The sequence below is a fragment of the Chiloscyllium punctatum genome, chromosome 19 (assembly GCF_047496795.1).
Source record: "Chiloscyllium punctatum isolate Juve2018m chromosome 19, sChiPun1.3, whole genome shotgun sequence".
NCBI lineage: Eukaryota > Metazoa > Chordata > Chondrichthyes > Orectolobiformes > Hemiscylliidae > Chiloscyllium > Chiloscyllium punctatum.
The window spans coordinates 84612272-84630886 of NC_092757.1; the positions used below are offsets into that span (position 1 = coordinate 84612272).

Genomic DNA, 18615 nt, shown 5'->3' on the forward strand with positions numbered 1-18615 from the left:
GTTTGCTGATTACAGATTTATTGATGATCCGATTTAAATAGACTCCCTGACTTGCTAAATGGAACTCCCAAGTTCTCTCTCAACTAGAGGTGACTCACTTACATGGGTCAGCGTAATTTTTGTAGAAATGCAGTGAGGGAAGAAAGATTTAATCTTTATCCTGTTTGGATGGCTCAGTCGTTAGCACTGCTGCCTCTCACCACCAGGGACCCAGATTCGATAGGTGGATTCTGCCAAATGATGCACATCAGAGTGCAAATGGACTTCCACTTCCTTCATGTCCCCCTTCATGTCCCCCTTCATGTCCCCCTCTTCTCTTCTCCCCACCCCCCCCCCCCCCTCTTTCCCCCTGGCTTTATAAAGGCTGTCTGTGTCCAAGATCAGTCCATACCGTTGGTACAGATTTGATGCGATGAAGCGCCTCATCTGTACTGGATGATTTTATGATCTGTGTGCATCATCTTCCAACTGGTGACTTGGAGATGGTGATTGGGAGCGAAACCCGGACTCCCCCCTCCAAAACGATCGTGGGAGTTAATCCCCTTGATCTCTCTGCCTCAGCTGGCTGGCTGTGAGGGCAGCCAGATACTTTACTTTGTTACACTCCCTGCTACAATGTTTCAAAACCTTGCAACAGTTTTACTCTGAGCATTCTGGTGCGGATTTTGAAGGTTGCTCTTGGATTTTCTAGGTTCTGATGTGAACAGTATTGATTCGAATGACAGTGGATGTACTGCAGGTGGACCAGAGGCACTGAACAAGGATGGAGCAACTTTGAACGCACTACAAGATAAAACTGAACTCACCATCTGGGAGGTCCAGGTGCCAAAGGTGAAATCTTTAAATCAGTGTGTTTCCTGTGAGTTGAAACTGTCGTTTCCATATTCTGTTCAAGCAGAGCAATGTAAACTAGTTGGAAGTTTCAGTAGATGACAGCAGGGGAGTTGCTGCTTTAGCCTTGGAGTCATAGAGCTATACAGCTTGGAAACAGACCCTTCAGTCTAACTCATCCATGGTGACCAGATATCCTAAATTAAGTCTATTTCCATTTTCCAGCATTTGGCCCATATTCCTCTTAACCCTTCCTATTCATATACCTATCCAGGTGCCTTTTAAATGTTGTAATTGTACCAATCTCCATCACTTCCTCTGGCAGCTCATTCCATACACACACCACCCTCTGTGGAAAAAGTTACCCATTAGGTCCCTTTTTATATCTTTCCCCTCTCACCCTACACCTATGCCCTCTTGTTTTGGACTGCCCTACCCCTGGGAAAAGACCTTGGTTGTTCACCCTACCTATTCCCCTCATGATGTTATAAACCTCTGTTAGTTCACCCCTCAGCCTTTGACACTCCAGGGAAAAATAGCTCCAGCCTGTTCAGCCTTTCCCCATAACTCAAACTCACTCTCTTGAAAGTACTGCGTTGTAAACAAATATTTAACCTGATAGAATTGCGCATGTTTTCAGTCGGCCACTATTGTCTTACGAAGTGACTCCTCAGCTGAATTTCTGGAGTTTGATTGGTTTTACAATCTTTAAGTTTCCTGATATTTAGTGTAAACCCTACATCATAGCATTTTGACAGGACACTGAGGTCATCTTGTGGTAAGTTGTTGCCATTGCAATTTACTTTCTGAATCATTCTGGAGCCAGGAGAGTGGTACTAGTCAAGGTAGGCCGTTTTTAGTTAACATAGCAAGAGAGAGGACAGGGGTTTCGAAGATGTATGTTTGACTTTAGTTCTGACAACTTCTTTGGGGAGCGAATGTGAGGGAAAAGTTTATCTAAATGCTGGTTACCAGTCACACATTTTGTGTACCCAGCTGAAGGTGAACTCTGTGTAGACCTATTCAATTTCACTGGAGGTGGCTAAATTCTGTCAGACTACAATTGAGGACTGAGTGAGGCGTCAGGCAGCCTCCCAGTGACTTTGGTACAAAGGTGTTTGCAATGTGAATGAGAGGCTTTGAAGAATCTGAGATATTCTTGTGGTGTTGCTTCAGAGTAAATTGATCTTCCTGTAATTTCTAATTCACGCCCCTGTCGCGTTTCTATTTACAGCATCTGGTCGGACGGTTAATTGGTAAACAAGGAAGATACGTGAGCTTCTTGAAGCAGTCTTCCGGTGCCAAGATTTACATATCCACACTGCCTTACACACAAGATTTCCAGATATGTCATATAGAGGGTGAGTCAAGTCCAAATCTGGGAATTTCTTTATTGGCCATCATGATTGTTCCAGGAAATCAAATAGCTCATGAATATTTTCATTTCGAGTCATAGTCATAGAGATGTACAGCACGGAAACAGACCTTTCGGTCCAACCCGTCCATGCCGACCAGATATCCCAATCCAATCTAGTCCCACCTGTCGGCACCCAGCCCATAAGCCTCCAAACCCTTCCTATTCATATACCCATCCAAATGCCTCTTAAACGTTGCAGTTGTACCAGCCTCCACCACTTCCTCTGGCAGCTCATTCCATACACGTACCACCCTCTGTGTGAAAACGTTGCCCCTTAGGTCTCTTTGGTATCTTCCCCCTCACCCTAAACCTATGTCCTCTAGTTCTGGACTCCTCCATCCCAGGGCAAAGACCTTGTTTATTTATCCTATCCATGCCCCTCATGATTTTATAAACCTCTGTAACGTCACCCTTCAGCCTCTGACGTTCCAGGGAAAGCCGCCTTAGTCTATTCAGCCTCTCCCTATAGCTTAAATCCTCCAACCCTGGCAACATCCTTGTAAGTCTTTTCTGAACTCTTTCAAATTTCACATCTTTCCGATAGGAAGGAGACGAGAATTGCACACAATATTCCAAAAGTGGCCAAACCAACGTCTTGTGCAGCCGCAACATGACCTCCCAACTCTTGTACTCAATATTCTGACCAATAAGGATTTGATTTTCAAATACATGTCATCTACTTAACTTTTTCCCGTTGACTGTTCCAGCTTTTTGAAAGAAAATCTCTCATTTTGGATTGTTTTGCAGTTTGACAGCTCCCTGAAATGACACATTTCCCTCATATCATGCTTTGTGTTTTCAGATTCTGACTTTTGAAGTCTTGGGTACTTAATTGTCTGCTAGAGTTGTCCTGCTATCTGTGTTTTTTTGTTAAATTGATCCATATATGAACTGGATTAAGCATTAAGTGAGGTGTGATTTTTAAACCAGCTATTTTGAGTATCATCTCTCCTTGTCACTCAAGTTCTGAGCTGTCGCGATTTTGTTGAAGTTTGCAGTGTTTACAGTGTGGTCCATGAGTGGACGTTCAAACGATTGGGTGCACTGATAGCTGTTCTGAGCACTATATTGAATTCAGTAAAGCACAAAATTACTCACTGACTGGAGATCTAAGGCCCAATACTTCTGCTCGGCTGATGTTGGTACAACCGAGTAAATCCTGTCAATACATGGCACAGCTGAAAGTTCTCTCCGTCACAGTCGCCAACAGGAGCTGGAAGGTTTTCCACGAAGTTTTCTCTGAGGGGTGGATCTCTAGTATTTTTATCACAAGGTAAGCTTGGCCAAATTATCCAAAAATTTGAAGCCCCAATGTGGAGTAAGGCCTTTCATCTAAGCTGATGTCTTGGTGATCCACACAAGAGTGCTACATTGCTGGAGGTGCCATCTTTCAGATGAAACTTCAATGTGACACCAGTTTTTTTTTTGTCATCCCACTGCTGTGTCAAAGATGTCGCAAACCGATTCAGTCGAGTGCTGGGGAGTTGTTCCGCTCCCAGCTGTTGTTCCACCATCTCCACCCAAGCCCAGCTCTCTGGCTGCTTGTGCTTTGGAAACTTTGCCATTTGGTGACCCGGTGCATTTCTGCTTCTGTCTAGACACTAAAATTAATTGATTGTGAAGCACTTTGTGATATCCTGATGAGACGATTCAAGTAATTAATGTCAGGGTTTAAATTCATGTGGGTTTCTTTCTGTTCCATAACAGGGAATCAGCAGCAGGTAGACAAAGCACTTAACCTGATTGGAAAGAAATTTAAGGAGCTGGATCTCAGGAATCTATATGTCCCACCTCCTCCTCTGACACTACCTTCGTTGCCTATAACCTCCTGGGTAAGTTTTGTGTTTGATTTGGAGCACCAGTTGCAGGTTGTTTTCCAACTCAACGCAGTCACTGTCTGTTTCGTTGTGATAATTTGTACAGGTTGCTTATCCTGTCCTTTTCAGATTTATGTTTTGACTCAGACCTTAGCTTGTATCACTTTAGCTGATTCTTGCTATCCGATGGGAGGGGAGAAAATCTGATCACAAATGACTTAATCCCAAAATATTGATAGTGAGACAAGAGACTGGATGGAAGCCTGTTGATAAAGCACAAACTGTTTAATACAGGCCAGTTAGTCTCTGTGGGCAAGCTCCCTGCATAGTGCACTGTTCAGACAATTTAAGAAACTGAACAGGTCCAGGCCATTTGGTCCATCGAGCCTGGCCTGTAATTACAACAGGATAATGACTGATCTGAAATTCCCCAAGCAAGTTCCTTCCCTTTCCCGGTAACCAACTGGTGGAGAGGTTGTATCAGCCAGAAAGTGTTTACAAATGTCAGTGTGTGTGTGGATTGACCTGGAAGTTTTGCCTTTCCTCCTTTGCACCTAATTTTAAGTTGACTTTCTTGTCCACAGCTCATGCTTCCTGATGGCGTAACCGTGGAAGTTCTGGTGGTGAATATTGTCAATGCCGGGCACATGTTTGTACAGCAACACACTCACCCGACATGTCATGTACTACGCAGCATGGATCAACAAATGTTCATGCTTTACTCTCAACCAGGAATCCCAACACTATCGCCTCCATTAGAAGTTAAGTGTTTCTACTCTTGACAAGTCAGTGTGTTTCTGGGCTAAAGGCAGAGGGAACTAGCTACCTTCAACACAAGGCATTTTTTGAGTGTTCCAGCCAAACGCAGTATCCGATTAATTCCATGCCTTTCTCCTAACACCTAACTTCCCTTCGGAAGCCAATTATGACACACTGGTAATCAAACAAGGACCCACAAATGATGGGAATCAGACAAAAACAGAACATGCTGGAGAAACTCAGATCTATGGGAAGAAAGCAGGGTTAACGTTTCAAGTCCAGTGACTTAATTAGAACAGTTCTGGGTTCAAATCCCACTGAGACAACGGGTGATGGAATTTAAGTTTTGGGAATAAATCTGGATCTTTATTTTTTTTTTAAAAAAGCTAATCTCAGTGATGGTGACCACAAAATTGTCATTGTTATAAAAAGCCCTTTTAGAGACACAAATCTGGCACCTTTTAACGGATCTGATTTAATGTGAATCCAGACTACCAGCAATGAGGATGATTCTTAACCACCCTCTAAAATGGCATCACAAGACACCCCTCCGTTCAAGAGCAATTAGAAGTGGCCACAATGTCAGCCTTTGGTTGCTGTGGCCATATCCCTTGAAAGACGGAAGATGGCAAATTGTAGATTTCTATGTTAGGGTGCGATGCTTTTCTCAGTGTCTGGCCCTTCAGAATTATGTTACTAGTAGACCATCTCATTTTCCAATACTATGACGAGTTTCAACCTTGACTGTTCCATGAATCCTCTAGATTACCCCTCAGCTGAGGAAGTAGTCTGTTGAATCGACCTGGCCTTCCCTCCAAGGCAAGAGTGTGCAATTTGCTGAGGTCTACCTTAAGATTATTTCCTTAACTTGACTTCCTTGCCCTGAGGAGAAAGTGAGGACTGCAGATGCTGGAGATCAGAGCTGAAAATGTGTTGCCGGAAAAGCGCAGCAGGTCGGGCAGCATCCAAGGAACAGGAGAATCGACGTTTCGAGCATAAGCCCTTCTTCAGGAATCATTCCTGAAGAAGGGCTTATGCCCGAAACGTCGATTCTCCTGTTCCTTGGATGCTGCCCGACCTCCTGCGCTTTTCCAGCAACACATTTTCAGCTCTTCCTTGCCCTGAACCAATTTAACCCCTCGCTCTGTGCTCTGGAGCTAAAGTGACTCCTACCTCTGTTCTCTAGCTCAAAGTTTGTGAGGAGAAGTCTGTTCTCTAGTGACCGAGCTTACAGGGGGTCTTCATCTCTTGGGGTAGTCTCTTAATTGGCTGCTAACGATACGTAGCCCAGATCAAGTAGAGATCCTCTTCCTTTGCACATTTTGGTCAGTCAGAGTGGGACAAGGCTAGTACGGAGCAACATCTGGGCCAAATGCCCTCTTTTTCTACAGCCGAGGATAATCCAGTATCATTGAGTTTTGACAAAATATTATTTCAGAGCTAGCCATCGAATGACCAGTTTTACCAAATTGAATCTTGAAACTTTTTTCAAGGCATTTGAGCTTATCGCCTTCAAGCTGTAATGCAGTAACATCACAGAACAGCAGGGGTCTTATGGTGTAGGTGGAGCCTGTTCAGCCCATAGTGCCTGCACTCGCTCTTTAACTGAGCATCATTACCAAGTGTCGGTCCTTTCCCCAAATATCCTTGCACATCATTTTTATCTGTGTGATTGTCAATTGCACTCACGAGTGACTCAATTGAACCTGTCGCCGCATCATTTTCCACTCAGTGCATTCCAGATTTGTATTAATAAGTTTTTTTTCTCACATCACTCTTGCTCCTTTGGCAAATCATTTTACAAACTGTGCCCTTTCGTTCTCATCTCTTTTGCAAGGGGAGCGGGGGCAATCAGTTTCCTCGATCCTGTCCACTCATGATTTTGCAAACCTGTATCACATTTCCTCTCACTGCCTCCTCTCCAAGGACAGTCCCAGCACCTTCAGTGTATCTTCCCCCTCTGCAGTGCCCCATCCCTGGAACCATTCTTGTAAATTGCTTCTGCGCTGACCCCAGTGTATTCGCATCCGTCGTGTTCTGTGCTGCCCACAATTGCGCACAGCCCTCCGGCTGGGGCCGAACAAGTTTCTTGTACAAATTCAGAGTCACCTGCTGCCTGCTCCCGAAACTGAAGAACTAACTGTTGTCGGTCATGGGATGTGAGAAGAATTAGTCATGTGTCTTTTTCCCTCCTACAGTTGGAATAATCTGTGCAGCTCCAGCGGTCAATGGCGCCTGGTGGCGAGCACAGGTTGTTGCCTATTTTGAAGAGACAAATGAAGTTGAAATCCGATATGTTGACTACGGAGGCTATGAACGAGTTAAAATAGAAGCACTACGGCAAATCAGGTGATTTAGCTGGTCCCCTCTGTTTTGCGTGTCATTCCACTGGAAGTAAACCAGTGTGGTAAAGATGGAGTCACTGAACTAACGCACAAGGGTCAGAATTAATTGCTTGAGGTCTACAGCAGTATTCTGATGGCGTGGTCCTAAACTTTGCAGGGGGAGTGGAGGTGGTCTTCTGTTAACTAGCTTCAAGTGGAAGCCAGGTTATGGAGGCTTGGTGTAAAACTGGGAATGGTTTGAACTGAAGAATGCTTGCTTTAATTTCAACCTCAAGCCAAGTTTATGCATGATGTGGGCGGTGTTCATTCAGTTCTCTCTTCTGGTTAAGTGAAGGGGGCCAGTTAGCTGGACAGCTGGTTAGCTATGTAGTGACTCCAGCAGTTTTGGTATAATTCCTGCATTGGCTGCAGTTACCATGAAGGACCCCCCAACCCCCACAATCTGAGGCGTGGTGACCCTCTGTTAAACCATCATTAGTCTTTTGCAGAGTGTTCTGATTAGATTAGATTACTTAGTGTGGAAACAGGCCCTTCGGCCCAACATGTCCACACCACCCCGCCGAAGCGTAACCCACCCATACCCCTAGATCTACATCTACCCCTTACCTAACACTATGGGCAATTTAGCATGGCCAATTCACCTGACCTGCACATGTTTGGAGTGTGGGAGGAAACCGGAGCACCCAGAGGAAACCCACGCAGACACGGGGAGAACGTGCAAACTCCACACAGTCGCCTGAGGCGGGAATTCTCTTTACTGAGAGAGCAGGACCATGGGCTGGTAAGACTTTGACTTTACCTGTTAAGTGGTAGCAATGCTTTGTGTCCTGTCCCACCTCCAGTGCAGCTGATCTGTGGGGTAACCTTGAATGGCCTGGGTGAACGCAAAAGATAATCCATTGGGGATGCCATCTTTCCTGTCAGGTCGGCAGGTTCATACCAAGTAAGAGCTGGACAAAGGAGTGATTGTCACAGAGCACGAGAGTGTATGAAGTAATGACCAGTCTTTTGTGATCTAGTTTAGGTTATTTCAGTGCATGGGGAGTATGAAAATAGTGATTTGCAAGTTTTCTATGCTGTTGGGCAGGCACATAATTGTTTGTGATTTGAGTTTGATTGTCACAAATGGAAGGTGGGAGTTTGAGGAGCCCGAAAATGATTTCCAAGTGTCTTGAGTTGTCTTCAGGTTGGCTGCAGATTGAACTCGTGTAGGAGAATGTTCCAGGGTAGTGCTTGGAGATGACGCTGATGGATTGTGGGAATCACAAGGTCAGAAAAGGGTCACTGGAGGGTTGCCTGTGAATGCTGGAGGAGGCTGGGTAGTCAGCAGGGCCAGAGAGTTGTGAACTCTGTAGAGAATTATCACTTGGAGCTGAAAGAAATATCAGGGGAATTGTCTTCTATGAATAAGCAGCTAGAACAGTAGCAAGCTGATCAGAAAGCACAGCTCACCTTTTTGAACATGGGTTGCACCAACTTATTCCTTAGCCTTTCCAAGCTTTCACATTCCGAGTGCTTGAGGCATAGAAATTTGCGATCTTTCCTAATGTCTGACTGTTTATGTCTCTGTTAACAGGTCTGATTTTGTATCACTACCTTTCCAAGGGACTGAGGTACTGCTCGACAACATAATGCCTCCCCCAGGTTAGTGACGTCTCAACTTGCCTTCCAAATGATACCATATGGTCGTTCTTAAATTTTGAGTCTTTCCGATTAAAGGCTGTGATACTTTCCAAAAGATACCTGTCTTGAAACACAATTGAAATCCACATTTCAGTTAGTTGCACCCCACAAAACTCCCACCCCACTAAGCACTGGCTCCTATATTATTTGCACAGCTAGCTTAAACTCAATTAACTGTAGATTAATATATCCATCAGCAGTTCCCTCATTCCATTAGGTTTCAGCCATTCCTTCAAACCGTATTAGATGATGATCGGTATGCCCTTGGTAAATTGTTATTCTGTGATTGACAGATGAGGACCACTTCTCTGAAGAGGCCAACGCAGCAATGGACGAAATGACCAGAGGTGCTGCTCTGCTCGCCCAGGTCAGATTTACTGGGAAACTGGTGGTCACTGCCTGCTCATATCGATGACATGATATCTGTGTGTTTGTCTGTGCGAAGCTGATGTTGTTAATTAGAATGAATTATAGTCACGAGCACACTGCAGCCCGGTGAGATAACAGGCTGTTCATCGCAATGTAGTTCGCGCGATGTCAGGTGAGAGGTTCCCAGTTGACGGAGTTATCGGATTGTATTACAAGACTCTATTGAGTGAGCTCAGTATCTACTTATCGAGCCTTTTTACCACCATTTGTTCTATCACTCTTATCTGGATACTGGAGCTTCTGTTTCATCTCCCTTTGTAACCCTGCCTGGTCACTCCATTGTTTCCTTGTGCTTATTTCATAAAAGAAATGTTTGTCAAGACGACAAGCTTAGTTTAAGGGGAAGGATCTAGCTGATTTGATTTATTGCAGTCACATGTACCTGAGTACAGTGAAAAGTTGTGTTTTGTGAACGACACAGGCAGATCATAGCATACGAGGATGTACAGATCATAGGATGTTTAGACAAAGTGAGGCGTACAGGGTTACATCTGGCACAAAGCAAGATCAATATTAGATTTGAAATTTGAGAGTTCCATTCAGCAGCCTAATAACGGCAGGGAAGAAGCTGTTCCTGAGCTTGTTGGTGCGTGTGTGTGTTCAAGCTTCTGTATCTTCTGCCTTACTGAAGAGGTAGACAGGAGGAGGACATGCTCCTGTCCACATCAATGGAGCGGCGGTTGAGAGGCTTAAAAGAGACACCCCCTCCCCACGGGGGTGAGAAAGGTCTTTGATGTTGGTAGGCTTTCTGCAGCAATGAGACGTATAATCGGGATCTGTGGATGGGAGGTTGGCTTCTGTGATGGTCTGGGCTGTGCTGACAACATCCTGTAGTTCATGATCCTGGGCAGAGCACTTGCCATGCCAGACTGTTACTCATCTGGATAGTATGCTTGCTTTCTCTGGTGTACCTGTACAGGTTGCTGAGGGTCCTTCGGAACATGTCAAATATTCTAAGCTGCAGGAGGAAGAAAAGGCATTGTGCTGCCTTGACCATTGCATCTACGTGGGAGGTCCAGGACAAGTTGGTGATCTCTCCTAGGAGCTTGAAACTTTCAACCCTCTCAACTACTGCTCCATTAATGTAGACAGGAACATGTCCTCCTTTTTCCTGAATTGAGTGATCAGTCCTTTTGTTTTGTTGACAGTGAGAGCGCGAGTATCTCCCTCCTTGGGTGCAGTAAGGCTAAAGGTAGAAGCTGGAGAATTTGTCTAGTCGGTAATCACTTGTGGGATGCACCTTTGTTGAATTATCTAGCCCTGGGTAGCTCGGATGGTGTATGACAAGCACGTAGAGCTGGAATCACTGTGATTTTTATCATGTTGCTGAGTTAACTGGTTTTCGCTGATGACCTCGGGACAACCACCCTGTCGGGGAGCTGAGTGGGAATAAAATAGTTTGGAGTATTTTTGCTCTGTGTTTATTTGATACATTTGGTTAGCTCGATAGAAACTCTTCTGGGGAGTCTGGAAGAGGGACATCACCTTTGAACAGCTGAACTCTAATTTTAAGATTCCGGGAGGAAGCACCGCTTTGCCAAAGCAAGTGGTTGTGGAAATGTGGAGAAACAAGTGAACTGTTAAATTTGGAGCTAAATTGCAAATCCCAAAGGCTGATTGTATAAGATGTTAATGAGTTGTGCATTTGGGCAGGATTGTGAGCAGCCATCCAATCCAACCTTTGGGTCCGCTACGTGGATGACACCTTTTGTCATGACTAAACAAAACAAATTACAGGAAACCTTCAACTCCATCAATAATCCCCTTACTGGCATAAAATTCACTAAAGAGGAGGAAAACAACAACAAACTGCCATTCCTAGATGTCGCAGTGAAGCGAACAGCCAATGGGGAACTTCAAGCCAGCATCTACAGGAAAACCACACATACAGACCAAATATTGAGTGACAGAAGCAATCTTCCCAACACCCACAAACGAAGCTGCATCAGAACATTATTTCAACGAGCCAACACACACTGCAGCGGAGAGGAAAATTACCTATACAGTGTATTCAAAAAGAACGGGTACCCAATGAACACAGTCCTCCGATTTCTCAGCAACAAACGCAACCAAGCAGACAAAACACATCCAGAAACCTTAGCCACCCTCCCCTGCATCAAAGACATCTCAGAAATGACTGCCAGACTACTCAGACCCCTTGGTGTCATGGTAGCCCACCAACACACTAAAACAGCAGCTAATGAACTTGAAAGACCCTTTACAGACAATTAGCAAAACTAATGTCATTTACAAAATACCTTGCAAGAACTGTAACAAACACTACATTGAACAAACAGCCAGAAAACTAGCCATAAAAAGACATGACCCACTCTCACTAGTATCCTTACATACAGATGAGGAAGGGACACCACTTCAACTGGGACAACACAACCATCCTAGGACAAGGCAAACAGAGACACTGACGAGAATTCCTAGAAGCATGGCATTCCAACGAACAGATTTGACTTGGATCCCATTTACCACCCCCTGAGAAAAAGAACTGGAAATGATATCATCACAGGAAATGACATCACCAACGCAAGGAAATCTGAACACAAAGCGGGCCACCAGTGCTTCATCCGGAGTATTACCTAGTATGGTGACGAAACGTCTGAAAACAAACCTTCCAGCTCAGAGCAAACCTATATCCAGAACCTCAACCTGAGCTACAAATCTTCTCAAACCTTGCTATTGACCATTGTGCAATCATTACACCAAGGACATCTTGAACCGTCAGACCAGGGAAGCACTGAGGATCAGAGGGGCCTTGGGCTTTATGTTCACCAGCCCCTTAAGGTATAAGGGCAAAAGTGAGGACTTCACGTACTGGAAACCGGATTCTAGATTAGAGTGGTGCTGGCAAAGCACAGCAAGTCAGGCAGCCTCCGAGGAGCAGGAAAATCAACGTTTCGGGCAAAAGCCCTTCATCAGGATTCTCTTCTCACCGGAGGGATCGGTGATATAAGGGCAGGTGGATCAAGTGGTTAAGAAGATTACTTGCCTTTATTTACCAAAGTATCAAATTCACGGGCTGGATATGCTGGAACTGCCCGAGTATTGTGTGCAGTTCTGGAATCCACATTCTAGGAAGTACGTGATAGGCACTGGAGAGGGTGTGGAGGAGGTTTACCAGGATGTGGCCTGGGCTGGAGAGTTTATGAAGAGATTAGACAGACTGGGGTAATGACTGAAATGGATGAAATTCTGAGGGCAGCACAGTAGACAGGAAGAAAGTTTTCTTGGTGGAGAGATCGGTGATCAGAGGATATAGATTCAAGGTAAGAGGAAGGAGGGTTAGAGGAGATGAGGGATAACCTTTTCCATCCAGTGGGTGGTGGGAATCTGGAACTCTCGGCCTGTAAGGGTGGTATAGGCAGAAACCTTCACAACAGTTTAATGTTTAGATGTGCATGTGCAATGACAAGGCAAGCCAGGATATGGGCCGAGTGCTGGAATGTGGGATTAAAATAGGTTGTTTTTAACTGGCGTGGATGCAGTGGGTTGAAGGTAATTTTTTTATAGACCCTCTAACTCTAAGTTTGTAAGTTAGCTTGCTGAGCTTGAAGGTTTGTTTTCGGACATTTCGTCACCAGACTAGGTAACACCATAGAGAGTCTCCGGTGAAGTGCTGGTGATGTCTGTCCCACCTCTGTTATAGGTCTTCGTTTCATAAGGTGGGTGATGTCATTTCCGGTTCTCTCTCATTTCAAGGGAAGGTAGATAGGGTCTAAATCGGTGTTTATTGATGGAGTTCTGCTTAGAATGCCATACCTCTAAGAATTCACGTGCATGTCTGTTTTTCGCCCGTCCTAGGGTGGTATTGACCCTGTCAAAGTGGAGTCCTCCTTTGTCTCTATGTATGGAAACTAGTGAGAGAGTGTGTCTTTTGGTGGCCAAGTTGGCGTTCATATATCCTGGTGGCAAGTTTCCTGCTAGTTTGTTGGATGTAGTGTTTTTTCTTTTTACAATTCTTGCATGATATCTTGTAAATGACATTAGTTTTGCTGGTAGTGTCTGTTGGATCCTTGAGGTTCATTAGTCACTGTTTAAGTGCGTTGGTAGGCTTGTCAACTACCATAATGCCAAGGATCTGAGTGGTCTGGAAGTCATTTCTGATATATCTTTGATCTAAGGTAATGTGGCTATAGTTTTTGGTTGCGTAGTTTGTGTTTGTTCCTTAGCAACAATACATCCGTGAGTGCATCAATTTATTTCCCATCTATCTTTCCTTCAAAAAAAAACCAAAGAACCAGAAATGACATCACCCACCTTAAACCAAGATCAATGGATAGAGGCGGGATATATCACCCGTGCTTCACCAGAGACACACTTATGTTACCTAGTATGGTGATGTGATGTTCGAAAATAAACCTTCAAGCTCAGCAAAGTAATTTAAATACTTATCGTCAACCTGAACTGCAAATCTTCTCAAAAATTGCTAACATTTGACTCTCTTGCCAATAAGAGGTGGTTATCTTCAAATTCTGCCTGGATATTGTTTCGAAGACTCTGTCGTGAGCTATATTTGAGGCTGAATTGAATAGTTTTTAGATTGACATGAGTCAAAGGGTTATTCAGGTTGGGCAGGAAAGTCCACTGAAGATGACAATTAGATGAGACATGACCTTATTGAAAGATGGGGATGGGTTGAATGAATGACTGGTATTTGCTGGGAGCACTACTGCTGGCCAGTTTTCTTGGCTGTGTGCTGAAGTCAGAGGTGAGTGTATGTTTACACTTGATGCAGTGCAATGTAGTGCACTCTGTTCCACCCCCACTTGCATGAAAGTAACCCTGTTATTCCTGAGTCTTTGTGCTCGTTTTTATAGTGTTATCTCTCAAACTGAGTACCTGGCATGAGCTACCCTCTTGTGACTTTAAGAAGAGTAATGTGCAGGAATTTGTTTTTCATTCAACAACATTTATCTTGTGAAGATGCATCTTGTTCATGGTGTGATCCTGACCATAGTTTTGACTTGTTTCAGGTGACTGGTTATGACAGTAGTGGTGTGCCCCTAATAAACCTGTGGAGTATAATTGGAGATGAGGTAAGTTGAAGAACCTTGCAACTAGCCTTTTGTCGATGAGATATTTCAACATAATCTGTACTTGACCAGATTAAAGTGTGTATGTCTTATTTGGAAAAAAGGCCTTGATTTAATAATCCGTCTGATAGACTAGGATATTTCTGTTAAATTTCTCCATGACGTGAAGCTTGTTGATTTCTGTGTGATTTGGCTAGTTCCCTTTGCCCAGCTACCGTGCTTCGGTGTTCTCCTTCCCCTTCATTGGCTCTCTTCAAAACAATGCTTTGAGACAGAAGGACTGGCGTTGACCAGTCACACGCACGCCCTCCTCTTATTTGACCAAATTGACCCGTGGTATTGGTCGAAAATAGAAATTGTCTCTTGGATTTGTTTAGGATTACTGAGGTTTAAGGACAACAGGCTGGGATGAAATTTATATTTTGAACACTGAAGTCTGTGTAAAATGGTCTAAGGCTATCATGGAGCTGAACAGCACAGAAACAGACCCTTCAGTCCAACTTGCCCATGCTGACCATTAATCTAGTCCCATTTTCCACCATTTGGCCCACATCCTTGTAAACCCTTCCTATTCATATTCCCATCCAGATGCCTTTTAGATGTTGTAATTGTACCAGCCTCCACCACTTCCTCTGGCCACTTGTTCCATACAGAAAGCCACCCTCTATGAAAAAGCTGCCCCTCAGATCCTCGTAAATCTTTCCTCTCTCACTATAAACTTATGCCCTCTGGTTCTCCTACTCTGGGAAAAGACCGTGACAGTTCACCCTATCCATGCCACTCGTGGTTTTGTAAACCCCTATCAGGTCATCCCTCAGCTTCCGACACTCCAGGGAAAACAGTCCCAACCTTTTCAACCTCTCCCTATAGCTCAAACCCTCCAACCCTGGCAACATCCTTGCAAATCTTTTCAGAACCCTTTCAAGTTTCATAAAATCCAGCAGATCAGAATTGAATGCTTAGGAAACTTTTGGAATAATTCAATGTCCTGTCTAGCTGCAACACGACCTCCCAACTCCTGTACTCAATGCAATGACTACTAAAGGCTAATGTACCAAATGTTGCCTTCACTACCCTATCCACCTGAGACTCCACTTTCAAGGAACTATGAACCTGCACTCCAAGATCCCTGTTCAGCAATGCTCCCTAGGACCTTACCTTTAAGTGTATACTTTTTAAAAAAAAAACCTGAGCTGGAATAACTCCTTCCTGTGTTGTATGTCCCCCTGTTGCCTGCCTTTTGGTAGTGGTAGTTGCATTGGGCTGATCATCTTGAGAATGTAGGTTCAAGGCCCTTTCTTTCCTCCTCCTCCTCTGTCTCCCTCCCTCCCTCCCTCCCTCCCTCCCTCCCTCCTCTTCCCCCCCCCGCCCCCCCCCTCCTTCTCTCTCTCCCCCTCCTCTCTCTCCACCTCTCTCAATGCTCTTCTCCCGCACCCACCCCACGTGCCACCTGGTGAAATTTATATTCAGTTGATTAATGATTCTGGAATTATAGCTAGTCTTGGTGATGGTGAATGTGAAACTATCTTCACTTGTCATCATGGTCCACGTTTACCACTAATGTCCTTCAGGAAGGGTAATCTCCTGTCCTTGCCTGGTCTGGTTGACCTGTGACTCTGCTGCTCTCAGCAATGGCCTAGCAAGTGATTTAAACTTATGGGCAATTGACGATGAGCCACCAATGCCTGGTCAGTGACCCTCACATCTCTGAAAGAATGAAGAAAGTAAATACTCAAAATTAATAACTTAAAACTGCTTGTTTATTTGCATCCTCACTTTCTGACTTTTAATATACAACAGTTTTCAGGATAATTTGGTTGGACCATGCATTCCACACTTGGAGGCATTTATCTATTCAGTTAACCAACTTTCTGTTGAGATGGGTGTATCAGGCAGGCACTTGATAATGTTCAAGAAAAAAAATTATTTTTCTGTTTCATATCACTGGGACATACAAAGCATTTCTTGCTCAGCAATTCTGTTTGAAATGTTAATAAATCTGTTGACAAATTGCCAAGGAACCAGTGCAGGTGGTTACAGGAAGAGATTACAAACTCAGTTGGTGCTGTCTTATTGCAAATCCTTTACCTGTTTGAAATCGAGTCTTTGTGCATTTCTTTGACCTATTTAGGCCCTTTTTTAATCACATCTCAGAATTCTTAGAACGTTCTGTTTCACAGTCAGAGTTGTTCTGCAGGTGAAGTTTGTCAGTCAATTTGAATTGCTCCCCCAAATGATCAAAAAACTTGCATTCACATAGCGCTTTTCACAACCACCAGGCACCTTTTTGACCAGTGAAGTATTTTTGAACTGCAATTATTACTGCAATGTTGGAAATGTCGCAGCCAGTTTAAGTACACTGTGCTCCCATAAATAGCAGATGATGATGTGTGTTTGGAAGTATCACCTGAGGGGTACATATCAGTTTGGGTATTGGGGAAGTGTCCCTATATCATCTTGGAAGAAATGCCACGGAACTTTGTTTCGTCCAATCGGGCAAAAGAGACCTCTCTAAAACCCTGCATCCTCTCCTCTAAAACACACACCCTCAGGTACTGCACTGGAGTGTCAGGCTTGATTTTCTTTTTTGCATGCTCTCAAACCCTAGAGGAGGACTTCACCCAGTGCCTCAGGGTGCAAATAAACAAGCAGTTTTAAGTTATTAATTTTGAGTATTTACTTTCTTCATTCTTTCAGAGATGTGAGGGTCACTGACCAGGCATTGGTGGCTCATTGCCAGTTGCCCGTGAATTCACTTGCTAGGCCATTGCTGAGAGCAGCAAAGAGTCACAGGTCAGCTAGACCAAGCAAGGACAGGAGGTTACCCTTCCTGAAGGACAATTGTGATGAAGGTTTACCATGATACCAACTAAGCCACAGCACAATGAGAGTTCAGCGTCTTGGTTTGAACAAGGGTGTATTTGCATGCTTATGCTTTGTGAGATCTGCCTGAGTCTGTCTGCTGTTGAAAGTGCTAAAATCATGTTTTTTCTTTCCCTCCTCTCCAAGGTCCTGTTTTTAAACCGAATTCTGGTGGAGAAAGGACATGCGCAATGGATAGAGAGCTATTAGTCTGCATCTGAGGCTCTTTTCTAAACTCATTCTGCACTGCATTGTAATTCAATCATTTGCTAGCTGTGCAGATGTGTATATATAAGTCACTGTATTAATATTTTGTAAGATCTCGATGGAGTACATAAAGGGAACTTTTTCCAAAAAATGATGGTGTCTGATAGGTAAGTGGTTGTCACTCGATTTAAGTCATGTCTGATTTAATTTGATATTTAAGAAACAAAATTAATTGTCATTGTACAGAATAGTTTTGCTAGATTACTTGAATGGAATGATATTGTGATCAATAACTATTTGCTACTTGGTTGTACAGACCTGTAAAAAGTATCAAGAAAAACCTGGTGGAACTGAGCTTGTGTGGTGGTTTTTTAATTATAATTTGGAGCTTCTCACAATCTGTGTGTTTGTCGTTTTTGGCTCAGATTTGAATTGTTGAGTTGTTTGTTATTTCATCCATCAAAACATGGAGCAGGGGATGGCATAGCAGTAATGTCACTGGACCAGTCATCTAGAAACCAGACTTTGTTTAAATCACATCGTGGTAGCGATGAAATTCAGTACAACATCTGGATTTGAAAGTCAGCCTGTCAGTGACCATGTAACAACTATGGAATCTCCTTTTTTTTAGGGAAGGAAACCACGGATGTCCTTTTGGGACAGAAATGTGCCATCTTTATCTGGTCTGGCATACATGAGGGTGGCACGGTGGCTCACTGGTTGGCATTGCTGCCTCAGCACCAGGGGCCCAGGTTCGATTCCACCCTCAGCAGCTGTCTGTGTGGAGCTTGTACATTCTCCCCGTGTCTGTGTGGGTTTCATAGAACATAGAACATTACAGCGCAGTACAGGCCCTTCGGCCCTCGATGTTGCGCCGATCAAAGCACACCTAACCTACACTAAGCCACTATCCTGCATATACCTATCCAATGCCCGCTTAAATACCCATAAAGAGGGAGAGTCCACTACTGCTACTGGCAGGGCATTCCATGAACTTACGACTCGCTGAGTGAAGAACCTACCCCTAACATCTGTCCTATATCTACCCCCCCTTAATTTAAAGCTATGCCCCCTTGTAATAGCTGACTCCATACGCGGAAAAAGGTTCTCACTGTCAACCCTATCTAACCCCCTAATCATCTTGTACACCTCTATCAAGTCACCCCTAAACCTTCTTTTCTCCAATGAAAACAACCCCAAGTGCCTCAGCCTTTCCTCAT

The 18615-nt window shown here is 44.1% G+C and overlaps 1 protein-coding gene across 1 annotated transcript in view; it reads left to right on the forward strand.

Annotated features, from left to right (window-relative positions):
- Nucleotides 1-17793, forward strand: part of akap1b (A kinase (PRKA) anchor protein 1b) — a 62277-nt gene extending 44484 nt beyond the window's left edge. The window contains exons 3-11 of the mRNA XM_072589908.1: nt 692-831; nt 2066-2192; nt 3956-4080; nt 4650-4825; nt 7021-7173; nt 8746-8813; nt 9146-9219; nt 14267-14329; nt 17336-17793. Coding sequence (XP_072446009.1) covers nt 692-831; nt 2066-2192; nt 3956-4080; nt 4650-4825; nt 7021-7173; nt 8746-8813; nt 9146-9219; nt 14267-14329; nt 17336-17398 — 989 coding nt within the window. The 3' untranslated portion in view covers nt 17399-17793. The remainder of the gene's footprint in view (nt 1-691; nt 832-2065; nt 2193-3955; nt 4081-4649; nt 4826-7020; nt 7174-8745; nt 8814-9145; nt 9220-14266; nt 14330-17335) is intronic.
- The last annotated feature ends 822 nt before the right edge of the window (nt 17794-18615 follow it).